Source organism: Excalfactoria chinensis, chromosome 22 (assembly GCF_039878825.1).
Source record: "Excalfactoria chinensis isolate bCotChi1 chromosome 22, bCotChi1.hap2, whole genome shotgun sequence".
Taxonomy (NCBI): Eukaryota; Metazoa; Chordata; class Aves; order Galliformes; family Phasianidae; genus Excalfactoria; species Excalfactoria chinensis.
In genome coordinates this window covers 677,472-704,841 of record NC_092846.1, presented here as the reverse complement: position 1 = coordinate 704,841, position 27,370 = coordinate 677,472, and the positions used below count along the sequence as shown (strand labels likewise).

Below are 27,370 nucleotides of genomic sequence, written 5' to 3'. Positions count from 1 at the left end.
TCCCCTTAATTAGTAAAGGAGGAACTTGAAGTGAAGCTGGAGAGAGGCATCTCCTGCATCCCCCAATCACCCAGGGATGGCCAGGTTTAAACCTACCTTGTCCTCCAGGATAAAAGATGCAGCCAAGGCTCTGGCTTTAACTGCACAAAGGGAAAGGAAATAGGGAACAAAGCAGAGGTGTGAGCCTGCCTGGTGTGCCTTGCATGTGGGCTGTGGTGCAGCACCCTGGGGTCTGGCAGCACCCTGGGATGCTCAGTCCTGGCTGGTGGTTGTGACTATGGGATGCTCAGCAGCTCAGGGAATCAGTGCAGGCATCCACACAGCCATGACCCAGATCAGGGGAGTGATCTGGATTAACACTAATCCCTCCACCCCAAGGAGTGCAAGCCCTGCCATGGGGCAGGATTGCTTTCAGGTCATCTCCTCCCTAAACAGACCAGGAGGGCCCAGCAGTGCCACCCGAACACGAGCAAACTGACTGCAGCAATGAGTGCTCTTCTCTCCTGCATCCCTGGAGAGAGCTGGAAGCTGATTTAGGAGCGGCACCCACCTGCTGGTAATGGGACACGTGCTCAGTGAGCTGTGACCAGCCCCGTCCTTGCAATTTGTGGATTTAATCTAATTTGCTCAGGGGGTTGGAAGGGTGGTGAGTGAACGCAGGTCCTGGCAGTTAACAGCCCCCGGGGGGGCACTGGGAGCAGTGCGAGTTTCATGCTCTGCAGAGCCATATTCCTGCAGTAGGAGCACAGGCACAGCTCCACGCTGCCTCCATGGGGGGGTTCAGCCCCTCGGGCTCAGTGCTGGCCCTGGGGGCATGCTGGAGGTGGGTTGGGGTATGGCCATAGGAAATCCTTTGTGCAAGGGGCTTGCTGCTGAGCTGAGGCCTTACATGTGCAGCATGCATGCATCCGTGCACACATTGCATTTCCACACATATGTACACATGCACATGTATATATGCACATATGCATGCATACCAATGCTTACAGACATTTTCTCTACACTGGAGCACTGTGAGCTCCAGGGCACACAGCAGCAAGCCATTAAAGGCATAATCCAAGCACGGAGAAAATTGTTTTCTTAAACAGGTTTATTCCTCCAAGGGACGTCTTTGCTTGAGAGATTTCCACTATAAATTAAATCTGCCCCATGATCCAGATAAACGGCTGTGAGCCTCACAGCACTGCGTGGCTATCCCCACTCTGCTCCTGGACCTTGATGCCATGTCACCCTTTGGAGGGCAGAGCCCCCTGGATGGAGGCATGGGATCCTACAGGGTGCAATGTGGGTAACCCAGCCCTGCTTCATCCCCACCTGCCCCACTCATTGCTTCCCCTTCCCTCCTCCAGCCCTTTCCACACCTTTATCCATTGCTGCTCCTAATGAATTTTGGTAACGATAGTTTCTAAAAGAATAGAAAACAATTATTTGCTCTGTTGGGGGATTAGATGATATTTAGTCTCTATTTAATAGAAAACTAATTAAATTACACGAGAAACTGAATAGAATTTTTGTGTTAATTATGAATTTTGCAAGCTACAAAGGCTAAATGATGATGGATTCTGTAATCTGCCGTGCTTTCAGCGAGGCACTGAGATAAGATGACAGCTGAGAAAGAATGGAAAGAATGCATTTTAATTTCTATATCGATTCAATAACAGCTGGCTGAACAGCGATCCATTAATGGTGATCTGCAGGAGCTGACGTTGACTGGCAGGCTGACAGCTAATTATGTTAAAACTGGGGACACAGTGGTTAAATAGATGTGTATGTGCTCCTGGAGGAGGCTGGGGAAGCGGTGGTGCCCTGTGTGTTAGGTTTGCTCCATCTCTTCCCTTTGCCCTGCATGGGCAGGTTGGGATGCAGGATGCTGGGTGCCAGGTGTCCCTTAGGGGTTTGAGCCAGTGGGGTTTAGGGACAGGTGAAATGAGGGAGTGGGTGGTTGGGGTTTGGATCAGCCACTGTGCCTCCACCTGTGCTGGAGGTGCTATCTCCAGGCTGCTGTCTGGCATCCTGAGCTTGGTGCCCAGGTTTAGGCTGCCCATCACAGGCAGCATCCCTGACCCTAGGGCTGGGACAGCTCTGATCCCAGGGCTGGAGCATCCCTGATCCCAGGGCTGGGACATCCTTTATCCTGATGCTGGGATATCTCTGCTCCTAGGGCTGAAACATCCCTAATCCTGGAGCACCTCTGCTCCCAGTAACTGGCTGAGCCCTGGTGCCCATCACACAATGCTGGGCTGCAATGCGACCCACCTTCTCCCTTCCACCTGCAGGACTGCTCTGCCATTCTGACCTCTTGTTAATTAGGGGCTCATTAACATGAATACAGGAGAACTTCAGCCCTGACATGTGCGTATGGTGGCTGCTCCACCACAACTGAGCTGCCCATCAGCCTGCTGGGGGCATTTAGCCCGAGCAGAGTGCAAAGTGCAAACCCATTCCCCACTAAAGGCACTGCACTGTGTTTTGGGGGGAGCTGCACTACTGCCTCACTGGATCAATGCTCTGCTGGGAGCATCAAGCAAGGGAATGCATGTGGGAGCCCCAATAACCCTCAGGGTTTCACCTGTGCCTGCACGGCAAAGGCACAGAGATTTGCATGTGTTTACTCTGCTCTGATTTGCATAATGGATGGGAATAAATATCTTCTCCCTGTCTCCATAACACAGATAGATGGATCCCCTTCAATGATTTGTTGGCCAATAAACACACCAAAATGATCATTCTGTCTTGTTCCAGCGGGCCGCTTGGTGCCATCAATTACTGCCCTGGATCCTATGGGATGCTTACAGGGCTTTGGCTCAGCAGGGCTGCCATCCTCTGGGGATGTCCCCAAGCCCCCACTGCTGCCCATGGGTGACACCACAGTCCTTAGCACAGATTTGGTGCTATTTACCCCCAATTTCTTTTGCTGGCCAGCCAGATGTCAAATAAGACTTTGTGCAGCCAAAGGAGTGATCCCACGTGGCTCCTCATACCCTGGGGATGCAGAGCTTGGCCAGGCCCTGCACCTGGTGGCCACTGAAGGGGCAATGACCTTATTGATGCTTTGTGGTCCTGGGGATGCTCCCAGTGTCAGTGCTGACAGATCACTGTTAGGACAGCAAAGACTCATGGGGGACATCCAGTTGCTTGGGCTGTGGGGCTGACAGAAGTTTTGCTTGAGTAGCCATCGGAAGCCAAGCATTGGGTAACCCATCCATCTGGGCTGGGAAAGACCTTCAGCATCATCGCTCTAACCGTTAACTGGACCCACTGGGTAACCCACATTGTCAGTTCATCTAGGCTAGGAAAGAGCTTCAAGATCATCATCTCCAACCATTAACCGGACCCATTGGGTAACCCATACCATTGACCCACCTAGGCTAGAGAAGACCTTTGAGATCACCAACTCCAACCAATAACCTACTGGATAACATACCATAGATTCATCAAGGTAGGAAAAAATCCTTTAAGATCATCAGCTCCAACCACTGACCTGACCTTCGGGGTAACACAGCACATACATTTGAAAAAGACCTTCAAGAGCCTCTTGGTATTTCTACATTCCCTCCTTGCAATCCATCCCATGGGGCCTGGAGCCACAGGAATGCTGTGCCCCTAATGAGGGGCAGTGAGCACATGCTGTCATCCCCCACACACCACATTTCCATTTGAAAAAGGCAGCAATATTGAAAAAGAATGGCTTTCCACGAACAATGAGTCTGGTGTACATCAAAGCACTTATCTTCACAGCTTCCTCCCGTCTCCATGAATGAATAATGTGACCCTGATTTTATTTCCTCCTAATATCTCCTCCTGTCGTTCGCGTGTCGTCTCTTTTCTTTCTTCCTCCCTCCCCAAATATAAGATAAAATGAAAGCAAAAGATCACGGGTGTGGATGGAGGGTGGCAAAGCAGAGCAAGCTCAGCCCTTCCTCACCCGCTCGCAAATGAAGTTATCTCCTTGCCTTCTAGGGAAGCAGCCTGACATGCTATATTGACCTTTTTAATCTAAAATTGATTCCTTGCAAAACTCCACCTGGTCGAGAGCCAGGCAGGATCTCAGCCCCGTTGTGTTGGTTTTATCACTCTCATTATTTTCCATCAGCACGTTTTGCTTTCCTCTGGTGTTTACTGGAGCCTTTGCCCCTTGCACTGATGGGGAGGGCTGAGCAGAGCGCGTCAGGCTTGTAATTGTCAACAAAGCACTGAGTCAGTGGGGACCTCACTGGTGCTGACCTATGGGGTGAAGTCCCTTCGCCCCTCGTCCCTCCTCTGCTTACATCCAGGAGCACTGCCACCTTTTCCAGCACCCTCAGTTTGTATTCAGCCACTTCCCCTGGGCACTGCCCTGTGAGCATACCAAAGCTGCATATCTCCTACAAGCCCCATCCTTTGGCCATTCCCGGACCTCCCAGAACACTCATGTGGGGGCACATGGCAGCACACAGCACTGGGGCAGGGGGAAATTCCCACTGCAGGATGACAAAACACCTCCAGGAGGGGTGGATCCAGCAGGCTGGTGTGTGGGGGTGTTTGCTTAGGCAGACTTTGGATGTGCTGGGTTGGACCTGCACCCACACCTAAATGCATCTGCAAGACTGTGGCCCATCAGATCCAGAGCTGAGATGTTCTGCTGACAAAACACGTGCAGTTTCAGTAGATGCTTTGTTGTAAAAATCAGGGCTGAAGAAAAGAAATGCACAGAACTGTAAAGCACTGAACTGTCCCCAAGTCCTTCTGCTGGGTGGCATTTCAGGGAGAGATTTCAAAAGCTCTGGGAAAGCACCATCCCAAAGCACCATCCCAGCTATTCCTTGACAGCTTTGTACTCTCCGCTCCCCCAGGTGTGCTGTGGAAAAAGAACAAAGGCAGGCAGGGCTGGTGGCAGCTTGGGCCGAACCCAGCCTCGTGTGCTCCCACCTCCCTGCCCAAACCTCCCAGACAGAAGCCAGCTGAGAGCAGAGGCCCAAAGCCAGGCGGCTGGGTGCTGGACAGAGGTCACTCCCAACCATGGGGAGCTGTGCGTGCTCTGCACGGTGCGGTGGCTTTGCTCGCAATGCTGTGTCTGTCCTCTCTGCAAAACGAGATGCTGCCCTGGCATGGCCACCCCAGGGAAGGTGACTATGGGGTCCCTGCGCTCAGACTGCAGGCACCACCCGCACACAGCCCGCAAGGCCGGCGGGGGGAGGGGGGGGGGGGGGAGGAAGCACTTCCCCAACCCTTAACAAATCGAGCTCTCATCCAACAACAAAAGCAAAAAATAAAAAAATAAAAAATTCCGCAATTGAAAAAGACCAAATACCGATGCTACCGAAAGGCGGACGCGAGCAGCAGCCGCGCCTTATCGTTGGTTGCGGGAGGCGGCTCCGCTCCCGGTTTCCCCCGACTGCCCGGAAGCCGCGAAGGGCTCACAGCAGGCGCGGCGTGCCCGGCCGCACCGCCCCCTGCCCGGCCGCGCCGCCCGCCGGGCCCCGCTGGGAGCGCGGGTGGCCCTTATTCCGGTGGCCGCCGCCCGCCCTGCCCGCCGCGCCCCCCGACCCCACCCCGCCGCCTCCTCCCCGCCCGCCCCGGGGCTGTGCGGAAGAGACAATAGAGGGGCAGGGCGGGCTCGGCGCAAAACTGCGTGCCCCGGGGATGGATGGCGAGGTGTGCGCGGCCCCGGGGGCCCTGCGCCCGGAGATGGGAATGTAGCGGGCTGAGGGGGGAGCGGGGCTCGGGAGAGGAAGGCGGGGAAGGGGGGCGATGCCCCTTGCTGAGCGCAGCCCGCCTCTGTGCTAACCCGGCAGGATGCGGGAGGCGGCGGGGCTGGGAAGAAAGTAGCGGGGCTGGAGAGCGGGGCATGGCCGTGCTGCCCCCCTGAAGCTACCCGGGCGGCTGCTGAGGAGTCGGAGGAAGGAGACGGACAGCCACGGCGGGGAAATCCGCGGCTCCGGCTGGGAAACCATGGGGAGATGCAACGGGAGGTGCACGCTGGTTGGATTCTGCTGCCTGCAGCTGGTAAGGCGAGGGGCCGCGCGGCCGGCAGCATGCCGGGCGGTGCTTTGTGCGGGTGACCTTGCTGGGGATGCTTCAATGCGACCCCCACCTCCCCCTTCCCTCCCCCCCCCCCCCTTTTTTTTTTTGTTTCGTTTTTAATGGGAAGATAAAAGAAACGTGACCCCCATCCCCGCTGTCACGCAGCGCTCGCTGGAGTTGCAGAAGCGAGATGGGGTTGAAGCAGCTCCCGGCGCTGCCGGTGCCTGGGGACGCGGCTCAGGCAGGTGCGAGCTTTGTCTCCAGCTGCGAGCTCTTCGCTCGGAGGGCGGTTTGCAGGGATGCTGTTTGGGGTCCCCGCATCGGCCGCGACGACAGTGAAACTTGGAGCCGCAGCGGCACTTTGCAAACTCCGCACCGAGCGGCACCGCTCCGCCGGCAGGCAGAGGGAGAGCGGGGTTCGGTACGACGGGGCTGTGGGTATTGGCAATAATCGCGTGCCGCGCTTCCGCCGCCCACGGATCCATCTTCATCACGCTGCTGACAGAGGGCCGGGCGAAGAGAGCGCGTTCCCATCTAACCGGCAGCCAGCGAGGTTGCGATTAATTATCCCAGCGCTTCCCCGGTTCGTTAAACCCTGCGGCCAAGCGGCGCCCCTGGACGTGCCTCACCAACAACGGCAGGGATGAGCGCAGAGGGAATCGCCGCTATGATGTCCCCGTGGCTCCGGGCTGTCCGTCTGCCCGCGGATGTGTCGGTGAGGTCCGTGCGCTCCGCTCCCGTTCGTTCCGGATAAAAGCGATGGGTGTTTCCTTGTGTTCAGGACTTCCCCGGCTTCCAGCCACTTGTTTTATCCATTGGTCAACTCAAACAAAGTCTTGCTGGCATCATCCTGCGGGGAAATATTGCAGCGCTGTACAGAGAGGTGATTTGGGTGCCTTTCTTTTCAGGAAAGAAACGATTCGGTGCAAGCTCCAGGGCTGGCGGGGTAGCTCCTGCATGTGGCTCTGCTCGGCCTCGAGAGGGGCTGGACGGAGATATCAGTGATTAGGAGGTGAAGTGAGATCAAAACTCTCTTGTTATGCTGTCCCCAACTATTCGGGTTGCTTTTTTGCTGTAGCAGCAGGTCGGCTCGGAGCAGAGAATTGGCTCTGCTGGGCAGGGCTGTGGGTTTTGCTGCTGCCCTCTGCGATGCTCATCATTGTCAGGGGGATTTCTCTTTTCTGTATGCTAAGATGAAAGCTGTTGAGCTGGCTGGGTGAGAAGCCAACCTGCCTTGCCCTTCATCACCAGCAATTCATGGGAGCTGTGAGCTCACCTTGAAACCTAATGATAGTGAGCAGAGGTACAGCCCCACTGCCTCGCTCTGCTCCAGAGGCACTCCAAAGGCTTTTGTCTGTTCTTTGTTTCTCTCCTTTTCCTTTAGTTGTGTGGGAAAGGAAAGTTGGGTTGGTGCCTCCCTCCTGGCTGAGTCTTGCCTGAGTAGCAGTGTGCCGTGCCATACAATGTTATGCCATACAGTGCCATGCCATACAATGCCTTGCTGTGCTGTGCCATTACAATGCTATGCCATACAATGCTATGCCGTGCCATGCTATGCCATGCTGTGCCATTCCATACAATGCCATGCCATGCCATCCTATGCCGTGCTGTGCCATGCCATACGATGCCATGCTATGCCATACTGTGCCATGCCATGCTATGCCATGCTATGCCATGCTGTGCCATGCCATACAATGCCATGCAATGCCATGCTGCATCTGATACCACCTCCAGCACAGTGATAGCCTCTGACGGCCACCGGCACCTTTTGTCCTTGCATGGTTCCCATCGTTCCTATGCTCAGGATGGTGTGAGCCCAATGGGACTGGGGCTGCCCCCACCACCAGGGATGGGGGGAATGGAGCCCGGGCTGAACTCTGAGTGTGGGTTTTCAATTACACAATTAAATGCACAATTAGGTATAATTACCAGCGCTCAGAAGCCGCGACTGTTCGTAATAGGCATGTAATCTACTGCAGTCACTGTTTATACTGCTCAGCTCCTCTCCCTAATGATTATGGAAAGCTTTCACATTTGCATGGTTGCCATGGTAATTGCATTTGGGGCTGACAGTGGCAATATGGATGGAGGGCCCCATCCCCACAGCTCCATGTGTCCCTCCCCATGGGATGCTGCAATGGACTGGAGATGCTGCAGGGCAGTAGGTGCTGCTGGGGTGGGGACAGGCCTGCTGCATGGGTAGCACTAAGGAGATCCAGGAGTGTGTGTGTGCATCAGAGGTCCACATGTGTCTGGGCAGGTGGCACCTTGTTGTCTCGTCACCAACCCATGGCCATCCCAGGTGGGGATGTTGGGTTGGGGTGGCATCGCGGCACAGAGAGACGCCTGCGTGTGTGAGCACTGTGGGCCATGCACACGTGTGCCTTCATTATTCATACAAAGAGCCATGCTGACAGTTTGCCATAAAGGTTTATGGGTGTGCGTTTGGGAAGGAGCGGTGTTACAGCTCTCAATTAAAACCCCTATTAAAGTGCAGGATGTCTGAATGTGCAGGGCGAGCTGACGCGCACCCAGGAGTATTAATGGGACTCTACATCATTAACGCTGCTCTGCAACAAAGCTGTGAGCAATGGGAAGCATTCAGAGGGCTGAAAACATACCTTGGGGGGTGAGGTGGGAAAGCAATGCCTGGGGTGAACCAGGAACCATGAGTGTGGAGCAGAGCATGGGGAGACGATGCATAATGTGGTCCACAAAACAAGTGGGAGAAAGAGCGATGTCCCAAGCGAAAAATGAACTTTATCCAACAAAACTCAGTCTTGTTTCTCAAGGAACTGATACAACAGTTGTCTGTGGGCTCTGTGCTCCCAGCGTGGTGGCTGTGGTTGGGACATCCCCGTGCTGCCCAGTGACGTGCTAAGCAGTGCCACGTGCAGGGATTTGGCTGGCAGTGGAGCTCCTGGATCGATGGACAGCTTGGCTGGGCTCCTGACCGTGGTGTTTGTTTGTTTGCAAACTCCCAACTGTGCCTCTGGGTGAGCTCTGGGCAGGAAGATAATCACTGCTCGGGTTGTAACCCCTCGGATTGTGTCTAATTGGTGTCATTTGGGCTGGAAATCCTTCTTTTTTTGTTGCTTCCAGCAGACACCAGTGTGCCAAAGAGACTTTCCTACAGCCCTCGCCCTGCTGGGTGGCAAATCCCAGTGGTGGGGATGATTGCCCATGGAAGGGGATGGGCTGGAGACTGGCACTGTTGCTTCCTATCATTATCCCCTGTGATGGGAACATGGTCTCCTCTTGACTGGATGTTCTCTCCAAGGACTGCAGTACAGGAAAGACTCAAACGAGTTGATGGTTGAGAAGGAAGAAGGATTTGGGGATCAAATGGTCTAAAACTCATTGCACTGAGATTTGCTGTCCCAACTCTCCTTGGGAGCAGGATTCTGCTGGCATTGCCTCCTTCCATGGGCACCCATGGGTGCTGCAGCCATCGCTGTGTACCAGTGCTGCAGGGACCTCCTAATGGAGGTCTTTTCCTCTGCATGAAATCAGCTATTCATTTCAATTTTCAAAATATGCATGTAACGGCCTGGAAAAATGGAAAGGAAAAGTTGGCACAGAGCAGCCCGATCATATTTGAACAGGACATTAAACCCTGAGAGCTTTATTAATAAGATTAATAATCACTCTGGTGTCATTGGCTGGGAAATTTCACACATTTGTGCTTTTCCCTCTGTCAGAAGGAGGTTTTGGGAGTGAGTAAATGACAAGTACCCACCAGCACCCAGACATGAGGCGCATTGGAGCAGGATGGGGATGCAGGACATGGGATGTGGGAACCTTTGAGATCACACATTTTGCCTTATAATTCATGCTTTGGGCATCTTGTGTCACCTTTTCTCGCAGTAATGGGCTGTGTCCCAGTGCCTCCTCATCCTCACTGCCCACTCTGGCTCTCATTCAAGCAGAGGACACAGACACTGTTCCTGGCTGGGTCACTGTCACACACATGGGACACTGAGCTCTGAGTGCTTGGCTCTCAGGCTAATTGCCTTGATTAGGGGTAATTAGTGCTCTGGGCCAGTCTGGTCCCTTCAATCATTATCACTGTGGTCACAGCACTGGTGGCAGAGCTTGGGTGGGAGCAGGGGATGCTTGGGAGGATGCTCAGGCAACACTGTGAGGGGCACTGGGGTCATGGGGATGAGGAAGCCTCCTGTCTGCTCTCCATTTCCATGTTGTAATGACTCAGATTGATGATGGTCCTCAGCTGTTGCTTGTAAATGTCACACTGAGAACCCTTGTCCCATCCCCTGCAATCCCCTGAGGCCAAGCATGTGTCCTCCCCTCCTCCTGCATGGAAATAAATGACCAGGAGCAGGGACAGATCCCATGGTGTCAGCCCTGTGGGGCTCAGCCTGTGTCCTTGAACCACCCCGCTGAGTGCCCTGATGGGATTCCCTTCCCTTCCCTTCCCTTCCTTTCCCTTCCCTTCCCTTCCCTTCCCTTCCCTTCCCTTCCCTTCCCTTCCCTTCCCTTCCCTTCCCTTCCCTTCCCTTCCCTTCCCTTCCCTTCCCTTCCCTTCTCTTCTTTCCCTCCCATCCCTGCAATAAGGAGGAGCAGGGTGCTGCTAGGTGCTGTGGATATAGCCCCATTGCCCATCAGTGGGAACCCATACAGGGACCCCAGCAGGTGGTGGAGACGTCGGTCATATGGCCGCACCATCTGTGTCAGATTTCCCCTAAAATTATGTATAGAAATCAGTACCAGGGCTTAGAGCAGAAGCACACATGGTGTGCAGGAGTTCCCATGTGGTTTGGGGGAGAGAAACTGAGCAGAGGATATGCCCACGTCTCCATTGAGGATGCAAGGTTTGGGGTGTGGGTCGGTTGGTGTCGTGCCAGCCTAATGCGATGGGCATGAAGAGAGGAATCACCGCTTAATAAAAGCAATTTTTATGGATGTTTAAGAAGTCTCTAATGAGCTCCCATCCACCGCAGCTGCTAATCGCTGTGCTTAATAATGTGCTGGTGGTCACAGCGCGCACGGCGAAGGCGCCTTATTAAATCCTTGCCGTGATGAATGGGGAAGGTGGCAGCGTGCTTAAGAGCGATTGTTATTTTGCTAACGTGCAACAATTGCTGCAAATATGAAGGCTTCCAGTTCTATTAGGGCTGCACATCCATACCCTTGTGCCTGTTGTTTTCCAGCCCTTGTTTCCAGCCAATAATCCTATTGGCATGGGGAGATGGGGCTGGAGCTGTTGGGTTTTCTTTAATATTAATAAATAACGAGCAGCACTAATGAGGTCACACCCAGCCCAAAAGAACACCCCAAAATCCCACTGCAGTTTCATGGGGGGTTCTGGACCTTGCATTGCTGCTTCCCACCCGTTGCTGCTTTGCATTCATTGCAGGGGAAGATTGATGAGGACACCGCTCCGTGCTGGGCCCATCCATCTCTGGCTGACAATAACTCATTGTTAATACCTGCATATGAAACGCGTAACCACCACCACTCCTCCATGTATGTGGTTCAAATTAGGGCCTTGAAAAACGAGGGTGAGTGGCTGAGATGGTGGCACCAAGCAGCTGGGGTAAGGAGATCCTAAAGGTTGGATGTTAGAGGAGGGGTTGGGGGTGAGCGATGCGGCCTTCACCCCAGTGGAAGGAGTGGTGGTTTTGGTCAGGTTTCTGTTTCAAGGTGCATCAGGATTCAGTGATGCTTTGAGTGATACTGGATGTGTGTGTTTTAATGCTAAAAACTGGCTAAGGAATTGGGATGTGATGGGATAGGACAGGATTGGATGGGATGGGATGGGATGGGATGGGATGAGGTGGATATGATAAGGTTGGGATGGGATGGAGTGGGTGAGATGGGGCAGAATAGGATGGGATGGAAAAAGATGGGATGGAATGAGATGAAATGGGATGGTATGAGATGGATATGATAAGGTTAGGAATGGGATGGTGTGGAGTGGGGTGGTATGGGTTGGAATAGGATGGTATAGGATAGGATGGGGTGGGATGGGATGAGATGGGATGAAATGGATGTGATAAGGTTGGGAATGGGATGGGGTGGGGTGGTATGGGATGGAATAGGATGGTATAGAATGGGATGGGATGGAGTGGGAGGGGATAAGATGGGATGAAATGGATATGATAAGGTTGGGAATGGGATGGGATGGGACGGAACGGAATGAGATGGGACAGGATGGGATGAGATGGAATGGGATGCAGTCACATCCCTCCTCGTTGTGGCTGCCCTACCTTGCCTTTACACCAAATATTTGGGAGCCCTGTGCAGCTTCACCTCCCCAGAGCCATCCGTGGCTGCTCCTTTGGCGGCAGTGTTGCTCCTGGGATATTTCTGCTCCCGCTTCATTAGCACGGCTGTTACCAGGCAGATTCCTCACCCGATCCTCTCTGCTGCCTGCAGGTCGTGGGAGGAGGGACTGCCAGTTTCCATAGCAATACGGTTGGCTTTAATCAGTATTTATTTCCTGGGAGAATTGATTACGAAAGGTGTCACTAAATAAGTCAGTAAATTGGATTTTTTTCCCCCTCTCTCTTTTTGCCCCTCTATTGCATTTTATTAACAGCGTCTTTGAGTCGCTGTTTGAGATCCAGGGGAAATTACCTCTTGCTTCTTGCAGATGTTGGACTAAGGAACTTAACTGGGAGAATTAGCATTGAAATTGCCTGTGGCTTAATCCCTGCCCAAACGGGGCCGCTTATGGGGAACCAGAGCCAGCGACAGCTCCCATCACATGGGCAGGGGTGTCCCTGTCCCATTGTCACCCAACACCACGATGTTGGTTTGGGGTCAGGGATGTGGCTCCTCTCAGCATCCCCAGCATCCCCACTGCATGGAAAAAGCCTTTGTGCATTTCCACGTTTAATAGGATTTTTTTTGTAGGTTTGGGGTGGTTTTTTTTTTGTTTTTTTTTTGGTTTTTTTTTTGCTTCATTTTAATTAATTCTCAGCTTCTGAGTGTCCATGCTGCTAATGTGCTTTCTGCTGCGAGTCTTCAGCTTAATCACGAGCCGTGGCTCATTGTGTCTAATTGAGGCGCTTGATTAATCACAATTTTATTTATCCACAAGCCTGTTTGTTGGAAGCTGGAGTTTGCAATGAGGCATTTGTTGATATTTCAGTGCCCTGATCCTTGAGTATCACAGCTTGGTGCTGGGGCCGTGGGTCTGGTGTCACTACCAAGTGTCCTGTGGGCATGGGACAGCATGCTGGGGACATCCTGAGTCCTTGGGTGGGGCTGGGGCAGCAGATCAGTAGGTGGGATGGGGTGAGATGGGATGGGATGGGATGGTATGGGATGGGATGGGATGGAATTGAATGGATGAAATGGAATGGAGAGATGGGATGGTAGAGATGGAATGAATGGATGAGGTAGGATGCATGGATAGGATAGATGGATTAGGTGGGATGGGATAGGGTAGAATGAGATGGATAGATGAAATGGGATTAATGGGATGGATAGGATGGGCAGATGAGGTGAGATGGACATGTGAGATGTAATAGAATAGGATAGGATGAAGTGGGGTGAAATGGGATGATATGGGATGGGTGGCCAGCAGGCTCCCTCCGTTCACACTCCTTCCCAGATTCCAGGTTGGGTACAGTGAGGGTCTGTGCAGGCCCTTCAGTGCTCTCCTCTATTTCCAAATGCATTTGCTTAAACTTGCAGCCTGACTTTTGTGTTTGTGGCTATCTGTGGCAGTGTGACTCAACTCTGCACTTGAGTCGTGTTGTAGCACTGGGAATGTCATTTGTCACCCTGCTCCTCTGCAAGCGCTCCTGGGTGCAGTGCTGAGCAGGGGAGGGCTGAACCCATTTCTCAGGTGGGTAAATTGAGGCACAGCAGCACCAGTGCAAGACAGACCCTTCACTCACATCCTTGTGCTGTCCCTCCCCAGGACCCCACTTTTTGAGGCCATTCTGGGGGGGACAATTAAAGCAACACGATCTGTGCCTGTTAGAGGGAGCCTGTCTGCAGGAAGGTGTGAATTCAGAGGCAACTTATGAAGGGAAAGAACAGGAATGAATCACTTTGCCTTCCTTGTCTTTCTGTCAGCAGTGGTAAAAAAAACCCAAAGCCTTATCTCAGCCTTCTCTCTCCGGTTCAGCATTTATGTAACTGTAAGAATAATAGATGGAATATCACATCTCCAACCTGTACTCTGTATAGATGGTACAGGGGTGTGTTTGGAGCCTCTGTAGGAACTGGCAGCCACCATCAGCTGTGTTCAGGGTTCCAGAAGAGTTCCAGCAAATCATCATGGCTGGGATGGGGATGTTTGGGACTCCCAGTGACCCCTTGTTTGGGTTGCAAAGAGCATTCCCTATAGGTCCCATCTTGCTTCTCCCCAAGGAGATGCATCCATTTGGGGACCCAGATTCAGGATATTCAGTATGAGGTTCTCATCCTCCTACCGGGCATCTCCTATTCTCTGCCTCAGGTTCCCTTCCCCAAAAGCAGCTCTGGGAAGGGTCTGGGGGGTCCCAGGGCTGTTGGACACAGAGGTAGCTTTGGGAAGGGACCAGGGGGTCCCCAGGCTGTTGGACACATGGGTGGTTTTGGGAAGGGATCAGGGGAGCCTGCGAAGTGCATTGAGATGGGGCTGATGTGTGTGTGTGGGTGCACCCATGGGTGCTTAGGTTGCATCCTGCCCACATGCCGGGCTCCTGGGGCACAGCGTCTAGACAGCTGGGGCTGCTGCCACGTTCCCATGGCAACGCAGCGGGATGCGGCGCCTGGCAAAATTAAATAAATAACAGAGCAGCAAAAGAATTGGCAGAAGATGGCAGAGACCGGCCAAAGGGCGTGGGGGCTCAGCGGGTGATGGGGAGCCCCGGGGGGACCCCACACCTCTTCCTGTATCCTCCCATTCTCATCCTGTTGGCTTTACCTAAGGATGCCAAGCTGGAAATGCAGGGATTTGAGGGCAGAAAAATACCAATGAGGGTTTTGCTGGGGTAACAAAGCCTGCGCCTCCATCCTGGGGCACATCCTGCCCATGGGGCAGCTCAGCCCTGCCCATGTGTGGGAGCGTGGTGCTGGCTCCTTTAATTTGTTTTCATCTCTGCCACCGCCTGCAATTCCGTGAAAGATTTTGCAAGTTGGAAGTAGGTCAAGAACTTGTTTCCAAGTCATTAAATGAAATCCCTGGGTTCGCAGCGGTATTTGCACCTCGTTAATAGTCAATTCGCTCACTTGCCGTTAATTTAAATAGCAGCCAATTTCCCTAAGTGGAGATGTGCAGCTCCTGGGTGCAGGTGCTGGCGGAGCTCAGGGCATCCAGTGCAGGGTGCTGGCATCCAGTGCCCCAGCAGCATCCAGCCCAGGTTCTGTCCCCACCATCATGTCCCACCCCTAAGGGGAGGGAAATAACCATTCATCTTTCCCTTCTTCCCTCCATCCCCTCCTTCATCCATCCTCCCTCCTTCCATCCCTCCATCCCTTTCTCCATCCATTTCTCCATCCCCCCACCCTTCGCTTTCTCAATCCCTTCCTCCCTCCATCCATTCATCACTCCATCCTTCCATCCCTCCACCTCTCCCTTCCCCCATTCCTTCCTCCCCCATTCTCCTCCTCCACCCCTCCCTCCATTCCTCTCCATCCCTTCCACCCATCAATCCATTTGTCCCACACGCCCCATTACCCCCAACACCACCTTCCTGGACACACATTGCCACTACCTTCCCAGGTGGCTCAGACAAATATCCACTCCCGCAGGACACCCTGTAGATCCCAGCCCACATCTCTGACCATCGGGTTTCTCACTGAACCCCAGGATTCTTGTAAAACCTCCCAGAAATTGTGCATTTCTGGCAGCAAGCAGCCCTGGCTGTGAGAGCTCAGCAGGAGCTGCACTCGCAGCATCTTTGGCCTCAGCAGAAGGGAATCCGTGATGGAAAAAAATCTATTCAAACGCAGCTAAATGAAAGTAAATCCCCGGTGAGCCGGCGGCATATGGTGTTCAGAAGGAAATAGCCTGGCTGAAGGATAATGGCTCATCGGGGGGCATGGATCCACGCTCAGCTCCTGCCACGTTGTGGGGCCGGGCAGGGATTTGTGCTGGCGCACAGCTGCTGTGGCATCAAGCAGGGCCGTATCCCTGCTCCACCGTCTGCTCTGTCACTGCTGCAGCCCCAAAGCTGGGCTGTGTGTCAGCACCTGGCCAAACACTGCTTTGGAATCATCAGTCCTCAGTGCTGGATGGGGGTTAGGTGTCCCCTGCAGAGTTGCCCATTTGGGGTTTGGCCCCTCCGTCCTATTTCACCTTGTGGGCTCTGTGTTGTGGGGACCACCTTGGTTCTGAAGGGGTGTGGGATGAGGTGTGGGCACCACCTCACCCCCTGAGTGCTCCCAAAGGGTCCAACCCTGGGTTTTCTCCAGGGGTCCACCATCATCCCATAGAAGGACTCAGCATCCCTCACTGGTCCCAGGGGCAGGGTAAGAGACTGGTACCTGGTGGCACCACTGCCATACTGGGGAGACAAATGCCAGCAGGAAGGACCAGTGAGGTCCCTTCTCCACCTCCCTCTGTGCCCAGCTGGTATGGGATGCCGTACCAGGATGTTGTGATGGGATGCTATGATGGGATGTCATACTGGGATGCGATACTGGGATGCAGTACTGGGTCGTGCTACCAGGATGCTGTTTTTATGGGATGCCGTACTGGGATGCAGTACCAGGATGCAGTACTGGGATGTTGTACTGGGATTCTGTACTGGGATGCCATACTGGGATGCTGTGGAATCCCCTTCCAGGTTTGGGGACTTTTATCTATAAGAGACACCAAGCAAGGGACCAGGATGGGATTCAGACAGCTGGAAAATGGAAGCAAGGGATTTTCCCCCTCCCCACCACCACAATCACCATTCTGCTGCTGCTGCTTCCCCAGGGAAGTCTCCAGGCTTTGCTGCTCTGACAGTCAGAGCTGGGAGGAAACCTTCCTGTCGCACTTCACAGGGTTTTAACAAAGCCCCACCGGCAGGTGAAGGGAGCATCTTCTTCCTGATATTTCCCAGAGGGTTAAAACAAAGGTTGGAAGAGATTCTGTTTGAGAGAAAGGCCATGTTTGGGTCCCCCAAGTGCCGTGGGGACAAATGGCATTGAGATGTCCCCCCTCCTGCTCTGCCCCATAGGAGAGATCAGGGATTTGTTCAGGTGGGGGTGGCCAAAGCCATGGCCTGGAATCCAGGGGATATTGATAGGGATCAAGGGAGAGCAGCTGCAATGCTTTTTGAGGTGTCCATGCTTATCCCTCTTTCTGGCCCTATAGGGATGCTGAGGAGGGAGAGGGACAGAGGAACTGTTCCCTCCAGCTCCTCTATGGCCAGGGGGAGGGGGCAGGAAGCCCCCAGCCCTGCTGTGTTTTTTCAGCATGATAGCTCGCTCCTGTCTCTCTCCACCGGTTAATTATCAAGGCTTTGGGGGCTGTGATAATATATTTATGCATCTGTGTCAGCAAACGTGTCAGCCCCATCACAGCTGAGGCGTGAGGACAGAGCGCGGGGGGGTCAGGGTCTGCAGCCAGCGCACATCGTCTCCTGCATCCCAGGAGGCTCAGCCCCATTTCCCTCTGCTCTTTATTCTGTGGGGCAGAAAACCACCCTGGAGCTGCCACCATCACCCCACAAATCCACCTGATTTATTCAGTGCTGCTGCGAGTGCAGGGCTGGGAAAACTGCTCCAAATGCTGGATGGGGCGTAGTGAAGCGACAGCGTGATGGCCAATGGGTGACACGGGGACAGCAGTGATGGGAACCTTCTTTCCACTCAGGTGTGTCAGCAGCATTAAACAAAACACATTTTGCTCCAGCTCTGCCTCCTCTCCCCGTGTGCTGGTGGAGCCTGGCCACTTCCATTCCACACCTCCAATGAAAGCACTGTGTTTCAATTAGCGAGACTCCGGCACACATCCGCACCCAGCTAATTGCTATGATTTGCTGCAAAGGGAACTTTGGGTCCAATCGATGAACTAGAGAGTGTTTAATTAAGAGGGAGCCCTAAAACTCATTGCATTGATCAGCTGCAGGATTATCTTAATTAGCAGCGGGTTGGTGCATGGCGGCTCGGCCCCACACCCCCAATAGCATCACTTATGGTTGTGATGGGGTGCCAATAAGGGTGGGTGCTAACGGGGTGCTATTAGCACTGGAAATTGGGAGCTGCACTGGATCCGTGGATGCTCTTAGAGGCTCTTTCCCATCTCCTGTTGGTATCCAGCATGTCGGGGTCCTGCTCAGCAGCTCCATCACCAGCCACCAGATCGATGGATGGCTATAAAACCCCGAGTGCCACGTTCCTTGTATCATTTATTATTTACATTCCTCGATTTAAAAGATTTACAGCCCCGTTGTAAGTATTTCCAAAGGCTGTTTCCTTAGAGAGTTTAAATAGCACGGGAGTGAATTAAGCCTTAATGCAAACAGCCCGGCCTGAGGGGCTGTGCAGGCTCCGTGCTCACTCTGTGTCGCGTGTGATGGAGATGGGAGGGCTTTGCTCTGCTGGCTGAAATCTCCATTAATTAGAGCTCTCGCTAAACCAACTCAACGAGCAGTAATGTGAACGATGCTTTATGGATGGGGAAATGGGCCCAGCAGACCCAGCATGAGCCCAACACCCTCCTGCCAGCAGTCAGCCACAGCCAAGGGTTCCCATGCCCTATAGGGAGGACACTGCACAAAGCTCAGACCCAGGGGATGCTGCCAAGTGGGGAAACTGAGGCACACAGGAGATGGGCTTGCAGCTCTGTGCTGCCCTTCCTCCATCATTGGCCAGGAGCACTCCTAGTAACTCCTCACTCATGATGTATTTGCCCACCACTGGCCGATGAATCATGCAGACATTTCAGTCTATTGTAACTAATTGTCCATGGGATTTCTCATTAATTACACGATACTCTTTGCCTTTAATGTCCACAGAGCTGCCTTGGTGACTGATTCCCGCGCTGTCCCCTCCTTTGTTCTTTCCCAGATCGCGGCGCTGGAGCGGCAGATCTTTGATTTCCTGGGCTATCAGTGGGCTCCCATCCTGGCCAATTTTTTACACATCATGGCTGTCATCCTGGGCATCTTCGGGACCATCCAGTACAGATCCAAATACCTCATCATGGTAGGTACTGCTGGGCCGTGGTCACTGTGCAGTGCCAGGTGTCCCAGGTCCCAGATCCATTAGGTTGCTGGGAGCTGGGAGGTGGGATGGGCAGCAGGGTGCTCGTGGCGCTGGTGCAGCATCGTGCATTGATCGGCTCACTCTCTCTGACAGTACGCGGTGTGGCTGGTGCTGTGGGTCGGCTGGAACGCCTTCATCATCTGCTTCTACCTGGAGGTCGGGCATTTGTCACAGGTAACCACAGGCTTCCAGAGCACAGCCAGGCACTGTTGTCTCCTCGGCTTCCTCTCACTTTCCTCCACTTTTCCACCTCATCCCTTCCTTTCCTTCTCATTCCATCCTTTCTGCCCCTCTCCATCCCTCTGCATCTTTCCCCTTCCATCTCTCCTGTTCCATCCTATCCCTTCCATCATAACCTTTCAACTGCATTCCTTTCATCCAGTTCCATCTCTTCCATCCCATCTTTCTCCACCCCATCCCATCCCATTCCATCCCTTCTCTTCCATCCCATCCCTTCCCTTCCATCCCATCCTTTCTCTTCTATCCCATACTTTCTCTTCCGTCTTCTTCCCTTCCCCCCCACCCATTCAAGACTTTCAGTTCCTACCACCCAACCATTTCATCCCATCCATTCTATTCATCTCTATCCCTTCCATCTCTCCCCTTTCATTTTTTGTACCCTGTCCCAACCCCTCCATTCCATCCTTTCTATCCAATTCCATTCATCCCCATCCCTTGCACCCCTTCAATTCCTTCCTTCCCCAACCCATCCCTTTTCTTTCATCTCATACCTCCTCATCTCATGCTTTCTATTCCATCCTATTCCAACCCTCCCATTCCCTTCATCTCTTTCATCCCATCCCTCCTCATCCCTTGCTTTCTTTTCCATCCCATCCCATTCAATTCTTCCCACTCCTTCCATCTTTTCCATTCCGCCCCTTCCTTTTCATCTCGTCGTTCCCCATCTCATTTCTTCTCTTTCATTCTATCCATCCCCATCTCTTCTTGGGCATGCAAGTGCACATGGGACAGGCTGAAGGATGGCACTGGGGACAGTAATGGGTAGGAAAAGTGTCACAGTTGTGTGGTGGAGGCAGAGTTTCAGGAGCACGAAGTTAATGAGGCTGACGGACTGGGAATTTCAGGGCACTCATTAATCACCTGCTGGCACTTAGCACTGTCTGGCTTTATGGGTGGTGTAAATTGGGCAACACAATTTCTGAATGCAGCGAGAAGATCAAGCAGAGAAAGGTCTCTCTAGCATTGCACAGTGAGTTCCCACTTTCCCAGGGGTCTCTGTGGAGTTTCTGAGGCCTGTGTCTGCTCCAGGGAAAAGGAGATCCTGAAGACTCTGAGCTTCAGGGATACATAAGGATGAACAGGTCTGGAAACACCAAAGGTTGCTGGAAATACTGCAGGGCTCTCTCAGCCCAAACCTGAAATGTTATATTATGGCTCTTACATGAAAAGAGCAAACCTCAGTGTTGTTACAAAGTCTGGTGCAGACACCTGCATGGAAGTGAACCTGCATCGCTTGGCTTTGGGATCTCAAACCCTCAATGAGCCCAAGCACCGTGCTCCTGTTTGCATTAAATTTCAGCCCAGCACTGTGCATTCCTGCTGCTGGGATGTGTGTCCCTAACCCCAGCAAACCCTGAGGATGCCATGGATGTCATAGAGATGAGTGGTTAATGGGCTTCATTAACACATCCACCAATGCTGACATGTCCTTGGTGCTGGTGGGGGAAGCTCAGCATCAGTGTGGCTTTGCATCAGGGATGGCGCTTGTGGGACACCCTCAGGATGGGAAAAAACATTTTCTGTCTACCTCTTTATGATCCTGGATGGGATCCCTGGATCCAAGGTTGGTGCCTCTGCTCCCCTCCTGCAGGACCGAGACTTCATCATGACTTTCAATACCTCCCTGCACCGTTCGTGGTGGATGGAGAATGGGCCTGGCTGCCTGGTGACACCGGTGCTCAACTCCCGGCTGGCGCTCGAGGACCATCACGTCATCACGGTCAGTGGCTGCCTGCTGGACTACCAATACATCGAGGTGCTCAGCAGCGCCGCGCAGATCTTCCTGGCGGTAAGGAACTGCTGGGGTGTCCCATTGCCTTGACTTATCTCAGTGCATGGGTCATGTTGGTGGGTCATGGGTGGCCTTGGCTTTGCTTGGGAAGAGAGGAGCAAACAGAGCATATATGAGGTCCCCATGAATGCCCGCTTCCTCAAAATGTGGCTTCACCCCATCCTCATCGTTGTCCTCCTCATGGTACTGCTTGCTCCCATAACAGCCTCTCCCTGCCTGCTTTTATTTTGCAGCTCTTCGGCTTCGTCTATGCCTGCTATGTCAGCAAAGTGTTTCTGGAGGAAGAAGACAGCTGTGAGTGCCTTTGCTATTAGTCACATGGCAAGCTGCAGTGCTGCAAATCCATTCCAGATAACATAGGGCAAGGGCAGGAGAAGGAATCACTTCTTTGGGATTTGGCCCCATTTTTCCCTTCTCAAGGAGGCAGCTGCGCTGCATCAGGATGTGATGTGCCACCCCATGCCAGCAACAGCCCCCCAACTCCATAGCACACCCCCTGGGTGCTGCAGGGTGGCAGCAGTCACAGCCTTGGGGTGCAGAATGAGACCAATGTCACCCAGTGGGGTTTCACTCACCATTGCATGGAGCCTCCCCCCATCCAGAATGCATCCCTTAGCAGGGGCAGAAGGGAAAAATTAAGTGAAGATGCAGGCTAATTTCTCTGTAATCTACATTGTGCTTTTCGCTCTGACAATAATCACCGCACCCACCCATACTGAAGCTCTAAGTACCCCAACAACAATTAAACAGGCAGTTATGGCTGCAGCCATCCAGCCACATTAAATGCTCATCTGCCATTAATTAATTCATGCCAGCTGGCAGCCCAAGCAGCCGAGCAGAGGTAGTGAAGTGCTGCAGCTTCCAGCATTGCGAAGGCACTGAGAAGCACTCAGCATCCTCCTTGTCTTAGGAAGAATGCATCTGGGTTGACAGTGGATGCATGGTCCTTTGGTGGTGCTGGATCTCAGCACAGCACTGGGGACAGCCCAGGGGAGCTGCGGGATCCCAGGCCAGGCTCAGCATCCTTAGATCAGGTTTTAGTAGCTCTGTGTCCAATTTTAGCATCCTTGGGATCACTCTCTGCATCCCTGTGTTTGGTTTTAGCATCAGTAGGTCTGGTTTTAGCATCCCTGGCACCACGCTCGGCATCCCTAGGTCCAGTTTTAGCATCCCTTGGGCCACTCTCAGCATCCCTGGGGTCACTTTCAGCATTCCTGGGACCTGGGTTAGCATCCCCCGGCTTAGTCTCAGCATCTCTAAAATCAATCTCAGCATCCCTAGGACCAGACTGACCCCCCTAGGAATGGTCTCAGCATCCTCAGTGTGTTCTCCCCACCTCCACCTCTGTACCCACTGCAGCGGAAAGAAAAAATCTCCGTGTGAAATTGGACACTGCCTGTTGTAATAACCTGCTTATGGAGATGGGGATCTGGTGAGGGGTTTATCTTCCCTCGCTGTCTTTGAAGCGTGTTTGCATTCCAGGCGGTTGCGCGACTCTCAAACAAATTCAAGCATTCAATACACTTTTAATATTAATGCTGCTGTAGCCAAGATTCGAATGCATCTTTTTAATGGAATATCTTATTAGATTTGGAAATGGATGGGTGCAGTCAAAATGGAGAGCTGGCTGAATATTAAGCCAGCTCCATGGAGGGGTTGGGGGCAGCCCTTCGTGCCCTCCTTGCTCACCCTGCTGCTCTCCTCTCTTCCCAGTTGACTTCATCGGTGGGTTTGACTCTTATGGTTACCAGGCGCCGCAGAAGACGTCGCATCTACAGCTACAGCCACTGTACACGTGAGTTCATTGGGGATACTGTGGGAGTCCCATAGGGCCACTGAACCCAAAGGATTTGGGGCTGTGTGGTTGCTCAGCTCCAGCAGAAAGGAGTTTTTGGGTGGTTCTGTCACACTGAGCTGTGGCTGATAAGTGCTGGTGGCTTCTTTCCTCTCCCTGCCCATTAAGCTTAACTAGATAAATGCTCAAATGAGATAAGGCTGCAAAATCTAAAGGGATTAGCCTCATTCGAGCTTTGCTGGTTGCCAACAATTAATTATATTTTAAGACTTGTATGCAAATTCAAGGGCACGCCGTGCAATTATATATGCAAAGAGGGGATCGTGGGGAAACAAATGCATCCAGAATAATACCAGCACCCACCAAACTGGGAGTCTGCGTGGCTCCTGTTCCCCTGCAGCCCATCATCTGGGGGCACGGTGTCCCCTGCATGGTCCCTGCAATGGTGGTGATCGCTCAGGTTTGCCTTTGAAGGGCAAATAGGGCTCAGTAGGGTTCCCATTGCAGTGGTTGGGGTGGGAGAAACTGGGGAGAAAGGGTTAATTTGAAGATGAATCCATCCTGCCCACAGCCTGTGAAACTGAAGCTTCTCTGGCAGTTCCCAATTAGCCATAATTGCATTAAAGCTGGGAGTGTGGGAGGGCTTCCACCCAGAGGAAGAAGGAGGATGTGCACGTCTCACACTATGGCCCACCCAGCATGGTGCTGTATCCCAATGTCCCCATGTCCCTGCGTCTCCACTGTGGGCTCTAGGGTGGGCACTGAGCCCTCAGTGCCCCACAAGCAGTTGAGGACAGGAGCAACGTCACTGGGGGACCTTATGCCACCTTGGAGGGACATGGACTAATCTATCCCCTGCTGCTGTGTGTGGTGGTGAAATGAGGGTGGTGGGCACCCCAGCAGGTGCCTCGATGTCCCCATGGGTGGGTGCTTGTGGCCATTGTTCCTTGTTCCTTCACTCTACTTCAATCAAAGGGGACAGATGGGGACACACAGGGACCGGCCCTGATTTCAGCTCTCCCTTTCACTCCTCAGGTCTGGGTAACTCCATGCCCTCAATCTGCCCTGGCTTGTATGGGACTGGACCCCTCGGAGCCCCATGTCCCCAACTTGATGCCATTGCCACCTCTGGGGGACAGGAACAGCGCCAAGCCGCCTCCTTCTGTTCTCCTCTTGCACCCTAGAAATGAAGCTGAGTTGGGCATGGTCACGTCCAAGGGCTCCATCATCTGGTTGTCTCCCAGTGCAAGGCTACCATGGCCAGGACATATCCAGTTCACCTACAAAAGACCCAAGGAAACCCTCAGTGCTGTGCTCAAGCCCCAGGATGGGCCAGCACAGTGGGGATGCAGCGAAGACATGGGGACGCAGCAGGACGTGGGGACATGGTGGGGCTGTGGGCTCGGTTGCTGGACACTTTTCTTCTGTTTCTCAGACCTGGTTTTTAATTTAAGCAGCGTGTCCTCTTCCCATGAGCTGGACAGAATGAAACACAGAGGGATTTGGGACAAAACCCAGCCTGTTTGGAGCAGCTCAGACCTGCGGGGTATAACTGCAGCTTGGTGGGGTTGTCACACCCATGGCATCACTGGAGAACATCCTAAAGTGCCAGATTTGGAGTCAGGATGGCACAAAGAAGGGGGTTTGTTCCTAAATAGCCCCCACTGTCTTACCAGGGGACCAGAGCTGGGCTGCTCATTGTCCCCAGGCCCCAGGACCAGCACCCCACAGCCTCCTTGCATTTTGGGATTCCATCCCCACTGTCGGAACTCTTGTATTTGGCAATACTGACGCTGCTCTCAAACGCAGCCCTTTCAGGCTGTTTTAATGAATATAATGAATGTTTTAGGTTTGTATTTTATTTTATTTTATTCTATTTTAATTTGAAGTGCCTGAGTACACTTTTGTTGAGCATCACCCTCACCCCTCACACCTTCTTCTTCCTCCTCCTGCTCCCGAGGCCGCATTGTGCCTTCAGCGAAGGCTGGCAGTGCCCACTGCCTCCCTTGGGTGGTCAGGCTTCTGGGGGTAAACCCATCCTTTCTGGCACTGTCCCAAATGGGGGCATTCACTTTGGCAGCAAAAAAAAAACCAAACAACCCCACATGGTGAGTGATGATTTGGGAATGGTTTTGGTGGGAGGTGAGGTGTGAGCTCCTGGGGTGTGGTTGCACAAGCAATATCTGTTGAAAACGAAGAGCTGGGAATATGAAGTGTTGGAACAACCCGCAAGCCAACTTCACTTCAAGAAGACATTTTGGACCATTGACGTGGTTCATTCTCCTTTTTCCCAGCCTGCAGCATGGAGGTGAATCAGGGTCGGTCCCAGACCCCCTATGGTTTGTCCCCATATGTCCCTGCTCCCTGGACACCTTTGGCTATAAATGGGGGCTGCTCCAGCTCTGCCTCCCCAGGGCTGCTCCTCCAGGATAAGCTCTTCCAGCACCCCAGAGCATATTTTCCCTTCCCACCAAGTGCCAAAGGGAGGAGCCCAAAGGGAAACGCCACCCAATCCCGCATCCTCATGTGGGCTACATCCCCCCTACCATCACCACCACCACCACCACCACCTTGCCCCAGCCTGAGCGGGAGCTTTGCAGGCAATAATTCTGAGCCCTTTTCCCCCCATCTCTGAGAAATAAAGTGATTTCAAAGACAGCAGAGCCCACCTCCAGCATCGACCCCATCCAGCCGTCCCCAGAACCACATCCCAGCACTGGTGACCCCGGAGGACAGCAGAGGGCACGATCCTGCTGTCACCGGTGCTTCATGATCTCTTTTTTCTGTTGGCTTGTTGTTTGTTTTTTTTTATAAGACCGTCTTTGTAACGTGGACCGCGGATTTCTTTTTCTATTCTGTAATGATAAAAGTGGAAGGAGTTTTCACCCGATGCCTGCTCTGGTTTTGTGTATTTTCCATTCTTCGTGTGGTTGAATCAATTAAAAAGTTGTGGTTTTTCACTTTTTTATTCCCCCCTCCCCCCATTTAAGAAGCTTCCAGCTCACTCCTGAGCTCCCCCATCCCTTCTTTTTGGTGCCTCATACCAGAAAACCAACCAATGCACAACTCAGTGCTCAACGAATGGCAGGCAGCGTGTCTGTGCTACGTCGCGGCCTGGCCATGCAGAGAGATGGCCAAACATTCTCTCTTCTTTCTCCTCCTTATTTTAGCTCTTCTTCAATTTCTTCCCCTTCTTCTTCTCTTCCCTTTTTCCCTTCTTCATCTCCTTTGTCTTCTTCTCAGTCTCCTCCTCCTCCTTCTAATAGGACTAGAGGCGATGGCCTTATGTTGTTCCATGGGATGCTCAGGTTGGATATTAGAAGCAATTTCTTCTCAATGAGAGCAGTGATTCATTGGCACAGGCTGCCAAGAGGCCATTCCTGGAGGTGTCCCAGTGCCATGGGGATGTGGCACTGAGGGATGTGGTCAGTGAGCGTGGTGGGGATGGGTCAGTGGTTGGACTGGGTGGTCTTAGGGGTCTTTTCTAATCTTTCCTCTTGTATGATTCTATGATTCTTCTTCCCCTTCTTCGTCTAGTTTGTCTTCTTCATCTCCTTCATCTCCTTCATTTCCTTCAACTCCATCTTTTCCCTCTACATCTTCGCTACATTAATAACAGGAACTTAGTATTAATAACAAGAATTCATTCCTACTGTTAATAAGAAGCATTAACAAACACCTGTCTCCAATAGGATCTGGAAGCAGTTTCCTGTTTGGCAGAGTATTCCCCCTCACCATCACTGACATAGAAATTTGGACCTGGTCTAATACCACGCTCAAAGCACACGATGATGTTCCAAGCCATTTTGACTGCTCTATTTTATTTGACTAAATGTACGTATTCAGGCTTCATCCGATTTGTCTCCCCCTCTTCCCACAGAATGGGAGAAGGAATTGGGTAATGCCATTGTGTTAACTGTGCAGTGATCCTTAGTCCTGCCCTGTCCCCAGTTGGGATGTGATATGGACACTTCTTGGTTCCCAATGGCCCCTGGTGCCCCTGTATTATTTGGACACCTTCACATCCCATCCAGCCAAAGGATCCAAGCTGATGAACACATGACAAATTAAATTACTTTTGGTAATGCTTCTCAAAGAGCATCTCCTACCTGTGCTACCCCAAGTACTTGGGCACCAGATCTCTTAGCAAGGGTGACCAACAAGGTGGGGTAGTTTGAGTGGTAGAAAAGTGTGAAAATACACGTTGAGCCTGCAGAAAGAGGAAATGGGAGGGCATAGAGAATGGAGTGTGACAGGGAGCCTGGGGGTACCTCGTCCTGCTTGTGTGTCTGGATGGGTTGGGACAGATCTGAGGTGACAGCAATGAGCAGAACATGAATGACAGAAATGCATGAGTTAATCAGATGTTTTCCAATTAA

The 27,370-nt window shown here is 52.7% G+C and overlaps 1 protein-coding gene across 3 annotated transcripts; it reads left to right on the top strand.

Annotated features, from left to right (window-relative positions):
* The first annotated feature begins 5,508 nt into the window (after positions 1-5,508).
* On the top strand, positions 5,509-25,876 carry NKAIN1 (sodium/potassium transporting ATPase interacting 1). 3 transcript variants are annotated; one of them, XM_072355664.1, is made up of 8 exons: positions 5,509-5,634; positions 5,775-5,985; positions 18,967-19,104; positions 19,258-19,338; positions 20,996-21,193; positions 21,430-21,490; positions 22,910-22,991; positions 24,027-25,876. In XM_072355664.1, exons 2-8 carry the CDS (start codon positions 5,932-5,934, stop codon positions 24,034-24,036), a joined length of 624 nt encoding a protein of 207 aa, XP_072211765.1. In that variant the 5' UTR covers positions 5,509-5,634; positions 5,775-5,931; the 3' UTR covers positions 24,037-25,876. The 3 variants fall into 3 exon arrangements, with proteins under 3 accessions (XP_072211765.1, XP_072211762.1, XP_072211764.1); XM_072355661.1 differs by lacking the exons at positions 5,509-5,634; positions 5,775-5,985 and adding an exon at positions 6,517-6,723 and having other exon boundaries at positions 18,915-19,104; XM_072355663.1 differs by lacking the exons at positions 5,509-5,634; positions 5,775-5,985 and adding an exon at positions 6,522-6,718 and having other exon boundaries at positions 18,915-19,104.
* The last annotated feature ends 1,494 nt before the right edge of the window (positions 25,877-27,370 follow it).

Excerpts from the sequence above, each read along its gene's own strand:
- NKAIN1 (XM_072355661.1), top strand. The coding sequence starts at position 6,647 with ATGAGCGCAGAGGGAATCGCCGCTATGATGTCCCCGTGGCTCCGGGCT. Across the intron at positions 6,724-18,914 it reads CCCGCGGATGTGTCGGTGAG|AGCTGCCTTGGTGACTGATT; the intron begins GTCCGTGCGCTC and ends TAATGTCCACAG. Across the intron at positions 21,194-21,429 it reads CCGCGCAGATCTTCCTGGCG|CTCTTCGGCTTCGTCTATGC; the intron begins GTAAGGAACTGC and ends TTTATTTTGCAG.